This window comes from Elephantulus edwardii, unplaced genomic scaffold (assembly GCF_000299155.1).
Source record: "Elephantulus edwardii isolate Elephantulus edwardi_28Jun2011 unplaced genomic scaffold, EleEdw1.0 scaffold00273, whole genome shotgun sequence".
Classification (NCBI taxonomy): domain Eukaryota; kingdom Metazoa; phylum Chordata; class Mammalia; order Macroscelidea; family Macroscelididae; genus Elephantulus; species Elephantulus edwardii.
Window position 1 is genome coordinate 1,581,910 of NW_006400023.1, and position 10,321 is coordinate 1,592,230.

Sequence of the window (10,321 nt, forward strand, 5' to 3'; positions counted from 1 at the left end):
GCAATTGGCACAGGATAGAGCAGGGTTTAGGGCTGTTGTACATAGGGTCGCTATGAGTCGCAAACGACTCGAGGGCACCTAACAACAATAACAACAACAACAACCCAGGGCAGTCAAAACCTTGATACAAAGCCCTGCCGGCTCGAGCTCTACAGTATCTCCCAGACCTGCCAACATCTCTCCATCTCCATGGAACTCAACACTGTCCAGGTCGCCACCCCCACCAGAGGCCCACCTGTCCCCAGGCTTCCCCTGCTGTTTGCCTGCAATCTGTTCTCCACACGAGCCGGTTATTATTATTTTTTTTTAAATTTTATTGTTTTCCATGTGTGTGTGTACCGTCAAATTGGATCTGACTGGTACAGGAGGAGATGGCCCCTCCTTCTACGGCAGGAGCCGGTTATTTTTAAAAATGAATTAATAGCTATTGGATACCTACTTTGTCTTATTCACTACTGTATCATCATTCCCCTCAACAATGCCCAGAACACTGTACGGTACTCAATAAATAATCAGAAAATGATTGCTAGATATTCATATCTGTATTTCCCCATCCATGCCTAAATATTAATAGATACAAAGCTAAAATTATCCCCAACCCCTGCAAAGTTTCAACTCTTAAATATTTTTCTTCCAGCCACTCAGACATTAACCGCAGGAGTAATTTTTTACTTCTTTAAATTCAATATTATAAAATCACGAAACCCTTTACTGCCGTAGTTTTCCTCATCTCGTTCTCCCCTCCATTTACTGAATAGCCACAGTACTGTCTCCCAATTGATCTTTCTGTCTGTATTCTGAAATAGCAATCTAAAAGAACTGTTGTTAGGTGTCATCAGGTTGGCTGTGACTCAGGGTGACCTTCAGACAACAGAGCTGAGCTCTGCCCTACCCTGTGCTACTCTCACAATCTCTAGGCCAATGTAAGTCACTGTGGTGACCCATCTTGTTGACAGTTTTCCTCTTTGATCCTCCACTTTCCCAGCATGATGTCTTTTCCCTTCTTAACAGTATGTGCAAGTGAGACCAAATTTTGCCATCTTCTCCTCTAAGCTGGCTGCACTTCGTCCAGGCAGCCTTGTTCTGGCAGTCCTTGAGATATTCAGCACTCTTCTTCAACACAACAACTCAGAGGCATTGATGATTCTTCTCTCATCCTTACTCAATGTCTAATTTTCAGATTCATACAAAGCAAATGAAGACCATGGCTTAGATCAGACACACTTCAGCCTTTAAATTGACATCTTTGTTCTTGAACAATTTGGAGACGTTCTCGACAACAGATTTCCCTAATACAACACATCTTTGATTTCTTGACTACTGTTGTAAACTACAGCTGATTGAAAAAAGAATACCTACAAATCTCTCTAGTCCTTCATGTTTTCATGGAAGTAGCTCACTCTAGCACTTGCGGTTCTCCAAAGTCTTACCTCACTTCTACACAGACCTTAAGCCAAAAGCCACCCAAACCTATTGCCACTGAGTGGATCCCACCCCATAGCAACCCTGTAGGAGAGAGCAGAACTGCACTCTACTTCTACAAATATCCTTTTCTCTGGACAGGTTTGATCCTTTTCTTTTTCTGTGTCTTTTCATTCCCAATGAATACAGAATCTGGTACATAAGGAGCCCAACTAAAGCTACTTGAATGTCTTCTTGTTGAAATCCTATTCATCCTGTGATCTTTTCCCTCCTTTTAAGGTTCTCAGGGCACTTAAACATGTTGTGTCTGTAGAGTATGGCATTTATAAAGTTCTCGTTTCCTCTGAAGCTTAGAGCCAGCAGATTGTCACTTCCTTTGCTTTTATATCTGTTGTGGCTTCTAATACAATGACATGAACATAGTAGATATTCAAGAAATATGCAACTTCTGAACCTTCCAATTCTGGAATTCCATTTCCTGCTTCTTCATGGAATCTTTTTAAGAAAAAAAAATGCCTCATTTGGACACTATTATTTATTAAATCCCAAATATTCTAAGCTGATCGCTGGGTGAATGAGACACAGACATTCCCTAAATCTATTATTAAACAAATGTCATACTGTCCTTACTCATCATTAAGGAAAAGCACACCGTCAGGGGTTATAAAAATAATAAAAACTAGAGGACAAAAATATAAATGAAAGATTGTATAAAACACAATGTATATGCATGAAATACAATGTATATGAGTGAGAAAAATAATAATTAAAAGAAGAAACATTCGATTGGTAAAGGAAAAGTCTGGTGTGAAAATGTATATGAATTTTATGAACTATGTATGTAAACCAGTATAAAAGAATTTTTTAAAAAAAAATAAGAAATACACTCACAAATAGAGACTTACAAAAATAATAAAAATGTCCAGCCTACTCAATTACTGAGGTTTTCAGAGCAGACTGTCTATGAGCTAATGCACAGAGGACTAGATAGACGCTCATAAAAGGTAATTAGGTCATAACATGGAGACTCCCTGTGAAAACAAAGGGCACGTAGGACAGCCCTTGCCTCAGGAGGGTGGAGACTATGAGGATGGACAGGAGGACTACAATCATTCACAGCATTTAGTTTGTGCTGAGTATTTGCAGGGGTAATTTGCACTTTTCAGTTCATATCCTAGAGAGAAGCGAATTATTTAAAAAATGCGAAAGTACATGCTAAACTCTGTCCTAGCGCTCTGCCAGGATACCTGTTCACTGTGCTGACTGAAAGGAATCTTGTGAGCACTCAGGTGGGTTTTGTGCAGGATTGCAGAGAGGAAATGCTGAGATCTACTGTGGGGGAGGGCAGAAGGAATTTTCAGGAGAGTCATTAAGATCAAAACTAGACCAGGGATGTCCCTGGCTTATCATTTTCCCCACTGGTCCCCTTTCTCTGTCCCTGCATCTCTAGTCATGAGGAAGAGGTGGCTTGAGGCTTCTTCTCATTTTCAGACTGACCATTCATTCTAACTCAAATCTCAAAGGTCCCTTTCACTTCTTCCCACACAACCCAAAGGATATGTAGTCTAAAAAACCAAAGAATAGTTTCATCAATAAATCAATTTATTTAAAAGAATATGTTACAATTAATTACACTAAGTGACATTACCAAACAATTTTAGAGTGGTTAGCTCTAGAACAAGGAATGAAAGAAACACTGTTAGCATTATGTGTCCATGTATTTCTCTTCACATTTCTTAAATCACAAATAAAAAATACAAGATACTGCAGTGAAAATACAATTAGAGTTTCTCTCAAATAAATTAAAAGTGTGCATGGCCCGGGGGGGAACTGAAGCCCAGCTCACTGGCTTAAAAGAGGGGACATGGTAGAAAACTGGTGTTCAAATTTAGCAGTTGGTCAAGTGCCCCCGTCTCATTTCACTCCCCTCAATCCTGTTCCTCCCCAGAGCCCCAAGTTCCCATACACCCAATTATTGCTGAGGAGGGAGCTGATGCTGTCCCAGTAGGAATGAGGCCTGGCATGCCATGCTCAGGTTCAGGGGAGGGGAAAGATAGGAGATGCGACTAGAAGATGGTGAGCTGAAGCAGCACACATATCCCCTCTATTCTCTCTCTCTGAGAATTCCATCACATCAACCTCTATCCAAAAGAAGTTAATGTGATATTTGAAGCTGGTGAAGGAACTTAGCAACGTGTTGGGGTTCAACAGATGAAATGGTTTTACTGCTGAGTCAGTCCAGCCAGACAGTATAAATGGGAAGAAGGAAGGGCACAATAGCCCCTCCAAGTCTGGAGACCTTAAGCCCTAGGATGCAGTCCCCTTTAAGAATTATGCTTTCTAGGAGCCAGCCCCAAAGTTGGCAAATTCTGAGATGAGAGAGGGAGGTTATCACCTCCTGTCAGTCAGTGCCCTATTTTTCTGCTCCAAGCACTGGGTTTAGAGCTGTAAAAGGGGATAACCCAAGGCTACTGGCCTGAGATGGGTAACTAAAGGATGAAACTAGATAGCCAGGCATGGGGCTTTTGGAGCATTTATCGAATTCCTCCCTGAGAACTCTGTCCAGGCCCAGGAGCCGCCCTAAGCAGGCGCTACCTGTACCTGTACTGAGCTTATTAAGCCTCAGCCAAGGGGAGGGCAGAAAAATGGAGACTAGAATAAAGGATTAAGAGCAGAGAGCTGGAAGCATGGCTCAACGAAGGTTCCTCAGGGCCTGCATCTTTCTCTTGATCTCTATCAAGCTCTGAGCTTTTGCTCCAGAGGACAGAAACTGAGTGTGGGGAGGACAAAGGGAGCCAGGAAGACTCTGACTGGGGTGGGAGTAGAGGGAGAAAAAGGAGAGTCTCCCCCTTCCCCAGAGACAAACTACAAAAGAAGACTGACTGGAAGCCTCCTTGGGCAGAACCCAGGACTAAGAAAAGCAGAAGGGATTAGAGAAAGGAGTGCAGAGTAAGGGGTAAGGGACAGTTACATCTAACACGGCTTCATGCAAAGAAGGGCTTGGTCCTGTGGACTCCAGAGCCACAGTGACCGTCGCCTCTGTCATGGGCTGCCTGCTGGGGGTAGAAGGGAGAGGTGCTGTCTTGGGTGCCTCCTTCCTCCCACCTCCTTGCTGCAGCTGGGTGCTTTGTTAGTGGTACAGCCTCAAGTAGGGCTGTTAATGAACTGAGTCTGCCAATAGGTCAACTACTTATGGGGCCCCTCACCCAATCTCCAAAGCACCAAGGAAAAACTAGGGCAGAAAAGCAACACAGCAGCATCCAGCCACTTTAAGGGGCCTCCAAATCCTAAGGGTCTCCCCAATATTTCATTTCTGGAGGCCAGCATCTGGGCTGTGGCACAGACATAGATTTGCTTATTCCTTTCCCATTAGGGGGGAATGAGGAAGAATTGCAGCTGTTTCTGTGGTTTGAACAAAGTCAGTGCCACAGCCTCTTTTCACTATTTAGGTGTATGAAGTCAACGAATCTATTTTTCCAGGGTCCTTTGGCTCAGTATCAAATTTGTTTAGGTCAAAAAAGTGTTAATCCTGTGTCAAAGCCATCATATCATGACTTTAAAGGTTTTTAGGTTTGTATTCTATGACTCCACCAGGGTTTGGAGAAAGGAAGGACAGGATATCATGGACTCTGCACACTCCTGAGGGCAAGTGACTACCAGGATAACAGAGAGAGGAAGAAAGGTGACCTCACGATGATCTGCAAAAACAAGGTAGGAATAGAAACTTCAACCCACCCCAACACTAATCAGTGGAGGTGACTGCAACCAGCTATGTCTGCCTCGCAGTTAAGACAAAGCAAAAGATGCCCCCTCACGGAGGTTTTGGTTTGGAAGATGGAGAAAGGAAAAAGAAAAGGCGGCCCAAAGATATGCTGCAGTTGCATGTGAGCCTGACTTTGTGATCCCAATGCACGGCAGAGCCTGGGGATGACAATGTTCCACCCCAGTCCACCCTGGCCCTGACCCTGGGATAACAGCATATAGGTCTGCAAGGCTGGAAAGGAGTTCTTTGGTGGAGTGAAAAAAAAAAGTCTTCCTTTAATCTCCTCTTAAGGAAGAGCTGAAGTCCAACTCAAAGAAACGGTATGTTACTGCTCCTTCCTGGGTCTTCAGCTGGTCGGGGTTCCCCCCAAGGTCTTGGAGATATTGTCAAGCCCCTCCCCCCACAACTGTTGCTTAAGGAAGTCAAAGAGAACGTAACAGTTAGGACTAGTAATTGGTCAGGAAGAGAGTAGGGAAAAGTTCATGTACATGGGGCACTGCTTCCTTCCTTTCCTCTATGTAAGTCCAACCTTTGTGCCTAAAGGTATCAGCTTAAACTCTGGTCCATAGTACTATCCCTACGTTAGAAGAGGCAGAAAATAAGTCTCAGGTTTCTATGGCATCAATCTCCAAGGCCCATCCTCACCTCCACTCTGGGCCAGAGACTGCATATAAGGAGTTCTAGGGAAACAGAAAAGAGATGTAGCATATGGCTCGAAAGCCTCGAGTTAGAGAGAGGAATCAGGAAAATGATTCCGAATCAACAGGCCAAGTCGTCAGACTCTCCCTGTGTATCTATGGCCTTGCCGTCCTTTATCAACACACCTCTTTTTCCTCCCCAGCACCCTCTTGAAAAATAAAGAAACTACGATACTTGCTCCTCAGATACTATGGCAACCCATAAGCCAGAATCTGCACTCAATACAAAAAAGGGGGGAAAAAACCCAAGCAGGTTGTAAACTTTTCAAGTCCTTCATGAGGAGAGGTATTTTCCCTGTAAATTTTTTGTTTTGTTTTTGTCATTTTGTGGTTTTTTTTTTTCCTTTTTTAAGTTTGTTTCAAAATAAAGAAAGCAAGAGAGAGGTCATGAATCCTAGTGAAAGGTGTGTAAAAACACAAGCTAAAAAAGGTACTGCCATCAATATGAAACTTAAAAAGAAATATATATATGTATATACGTGCAGCTAATTGTGTATATATACTTTTTTACATACATACATATATATGTCTGAACAGTGCAAATGGATGGAGTTCATAGTTCCAGTTTTAAAAATATAGTACAAGGAGAGTCTGTTGGTATGAGGCCCGGGTGAAAGGACAGGATACCTTTGGCGAATTGGTTGGGCTTCTTTCTTTTCCCGTCTTAACTCAGTTGACTCTTGGCGATGATGACCAATCTGATGTTCTCTACCAGCTCAATTCCAGAGCCATGAAATTCAGAGGGGGTTATTAATATTTAGTTTAGGGCATTTGAATATAATGACTTTTTCCTTTTCCTCTTCTTTTATGTTAATGGTTACTCTGTCTGATATGGGAGACAAAGGGGATGAAGATGAGGGTGAAAAGGAGGGAAAGAATTAGGAAAGGCTAGGTGGCCATATCCCTCTGCTGTGACCTTGCCATCTGGAAAATGTTCTGAAAAAGGGGAAAAAAGCACAAGAGTTATTGGGAAGGTTTAGGTATTCACACATTCTCCCACCAGGAAGCAGCTCCACAAACAGAAACGGACATATTTCTGGATGACTGAATCTGTCTGGCTCCTTTCCTGATATAACTTCCCATGTAGAATTATAGCCTTTCAAAGCTGGAAGGGATCTAGAATATTGTTCTACAGATGAGAAACAGATTCAGGAGGCTGATTTGCCCAATTTCAAAGAGGAAGAAAAGCCAGGGCAGACCTCAGATCTGAATCCCAGCGTCTACTATTCTTGGTAATGGATTAAGAGAATGAATTCTCATGTTCCTAACTTCACCTTCTGAACTCAAATATTTTTCGAGCCTCCCAAGTTCTATTCCAGCACCGGCACAGTGGTAAAGCAGTAACTTCTAAAAACCTGCTAATGTACACACATTGTGATTAATCTAGACAGACAGTCATGACTCTCCTACAGTCAGAACGGGAGGACAGCTTCCTTTCTGGAGGGTGATTCAACTGATAACGGAAAAAACAAAACAAAACAAAAAAAACAAACCAGGCAGAAGGGTCCATAAGAAATGGAATTGGCTGTAGCCAACACCCATCCTCCTCCAGATAAGGGAAGAAGCAGGTCTCTTTGACCTAACAGTGTTCACTATCCAGAGACCAACCTCTCTGGGAAGAAGATCCCAGGTCACATGGAAGACAACCCTAACTAATATCCTAGACATGAGGGTCTCAGGTTATTTAGCCTCTTAAATATTAAATCTTACATTGGGCGCTCTGGTGGTCTAGTGGTAAGGAGCTATTCTGCATGCCATTGACTCCACCAGCTGCTCGAAGGGAGAAGGATAGGCAGTCTCCTTCTGTGCAATAAACTGCCTCTAAAAACCCACGGGAGGTTTAGCTGGGGGTAGGTTCTTACCCAACAGTACACAACAAAAACATCTTAAATAACAACAAAAGATGAAAAAGTTAACCAAGGAATTGTTAGAATTACCTCTTTTCTCCACTTGAGCTCGCAGAACACCCTCTCAAAGCACTCATGCATGTAATTGAACTGAAAGAGAAATAGTGACAACTCACTGATGTCTCCAGACCAGGTCCCTCAAAGCGGCCTAGTCCTGCCCTCAGTCATCCCATCTTCCAAACTTGCTCAGTCTGCGCAAAACTGGCAGTGCAAGGGTAGGCTCATCTACTAGTCTTTGGCTCCTTCTAGTGGTAGCTCTGAGACAAATGGGATGTGAAATTGCCATACTAATTGACAGCATGTTGCCAACTAAGGCCATGCATCTCCAGCGGCACCTAAAGAGAAAGAGGGACAATCTCTTCCCAATAAGATTTAGGTGCTCGGAAGCTTATGGAGGGCTGCTATGGGTTGGAACAGATTTGACAGTGGTGAGGGTTTTTTTGTTTTGTTTCATAGTAAGGCCTAAAAAAAGACAACTGTGCTCACTTGCTGCTGTCTCTCTACATTTATGTATTTACCTTACAGAGAAGTCAAGTCCAACCTACTTTTCCCAACCAAGCTTCTCCTTCTACTACTCACATATGGTGTGAAGATTTTAACCCATCGGGGCTTCTTTTCTCCTCGTGCATATTCAAAACAGAAGGCCATTCCTTCTTCATCCGTATCCCATCGCTGCATCTCATCCCATTCAAATGCTATTACCTGGTTCTGCAGAACAGAGAGCAAGAGTGTCAGGTGGGAGAGTGGGAGTGCTCACGTGCTTACATATGGTGGTTCTGAGCCAAACAGCAAAAAAGAAATGGAGAAGATGCTGGCCTCATTTCAGGGACAGGTGTGTGACAGAAGACTACTGGTCAGTGAAAGTAGCCAATGAAGGAGCGTATCAGTGTGATTTCTGCACCTATTCTCCTGCCCTAATCCAAACACAGTTTTCCATTCATTTCCGCTTAAGAAGGTACTAAAACCAAATGAGTGAGCAAGTACCTAAGTGTCCCCTGTGCTCAGCATCCTCTCCAGCCTCCCCGCCCCTGCCGACCTCTCACCTCCAGCTCTCCCTCCTCAGTGCAGGCGTGCAGTTTAAAGTGCGTGATACTGATGGCTGTGATGACGTGCCCCTTTCTCCGGGAATCGCAGGCACAGTGGGGGAAGATGATCTCATTGTAGCCCTCACAAGTCCTTAGCATGTTGAGGTACTAGACAAAGAGGAAGGGGAAGCAGTGTTACTATAGAACTAATACTCAACAAAAGAACTGCTGAGATGGTACAAAATAAAGAAAAACAGAAAGGTCTCACTCAACAACCTGAAACCTTGCCCTGGTCTAACATTTAGTTAGGACAATCCTCGATCCCACTTCCAATTTTCAATTCCCTACTTCCTACTTCTTGGGGGAAAAAAAAGATACACATTTAACCAAGAATCCTTCAGTTGAAAGGATTTCATGATGCACTTAGTCTGGCCCTCTACTTTTCACTGTATGGGATGTTAACCTAGTCTAGGCTAATCTTTAAGGAAAAGGAAGCGTCAGCTCTAGGAAGACGCTGGCCTCTACTAAGAAGTTACGGTGATCTCAGTGATCATGACTGTGCTACTCACACCGCAGATCCATGACATACTTAAAGAGCCCTGAAAAGATAGTATGTTATAAGAACAGCTTGAGGTTATAGGTAGCAGAACCACGGTCAGTATCAATGTTTAATTTCTAGGTCAGTATTTTTTTTATCACCAACCAACCTTCACAGGACCTTATTGTCCCCTTGGGCCTCCTTGTGTCTTTTATAAAAGGGAAAAAAAAATAACTTTACTCAAGGTTTAAAAATCTTAATTCATAAAATCATTCAAAGGCATTTCCATTAGTTAATATAAATTACAATGTCTCATCAAACCTTTATGTTTGGTTTTCCCTTCATCCAACTTATCTACTTATTTTTACTGTTCTTTATCTCCATTTTCCTGTTAATACTCCAAGATTGATTCCATCATGTATACAAACCTTTCTTTACGTTTTTTTTTAAAAATTGTATTCTAGTTGAGATTTTAATGAAAGTTTATAAAGAATTTGGATTTCCATTCATTCATTGTTTCACTTTGTTCACTCTACCCCCACCCCAGTTAGCTTTTCTCTTGGGGGGGAAAAATACTTTCAATGTTGCACAATTTCCTCCCCTGCCTCCCAGTTCACTTTGCTATGCACCTCTTATTCTGGACTTTTGTCATGCAAATAATATCAAATCATATATTCCTTTAAGTAGATCTTTCCCTCATCTGTTTCAATGCAGTCTACATTATTTATCTCCTCTTTTTTTTAGTTTTCCACTAACCCCATGTTAGTCACCCTGTTTTATAACAGTGCCATTATGTAGTATTTCTTTAGCTTTTTATAACAGTAGTCTTATATCATAATTGTCCATTCAAAAGGAGTCTCTTTAACAAGCATTTGAACAAACAACCTAAGTGCCCATCAACAAACGAATGGCTAGAGAAGCTGTGGTATATTCGCACAATGGAATACTATGCTGCATTGAAAAACAAG

At 42.4% G+C, this 10,321-nt stretch overlaps 1 protein-coding gene across 1 annotated transcript in view; it reads right to left on the reverse strand.

The window, feature by feature from the left end:
- Window positions 1-6,691: 6,691 nt before the first annotated feature.
- The window catches only part of SNX27 (sorting nexin family member 27), a 134,500-nt gene continuing 130,870 nt past the window's right edge, over window positions 6,692-10,321 (reverse strand). The window contains exons 9-12 of the mRNA XM_006900089.1: window positions 8,834-8,983; window positions 8,370-8,498; window positions 7,821-7,880; window positions 6,692-6,819 (exon numbers count right to left, since the gene is read on the reverse strand). Of these exons, the coding sequence (XP_006900151.1) occupies window positions 6,772-6,819; window positions 7,821-7,880; window positions 8,370-8,498; window positions 8,834-8,983 (387 nt within the window). The 3' untranslated portion in view covers window positions 6,692-6,771. The remainder of the gene's footprint in view (window positions 6,820-7,820; window positions 7,881-8,369; window positions 8,499-8,833; window positions 8,984-10,321) is intronic.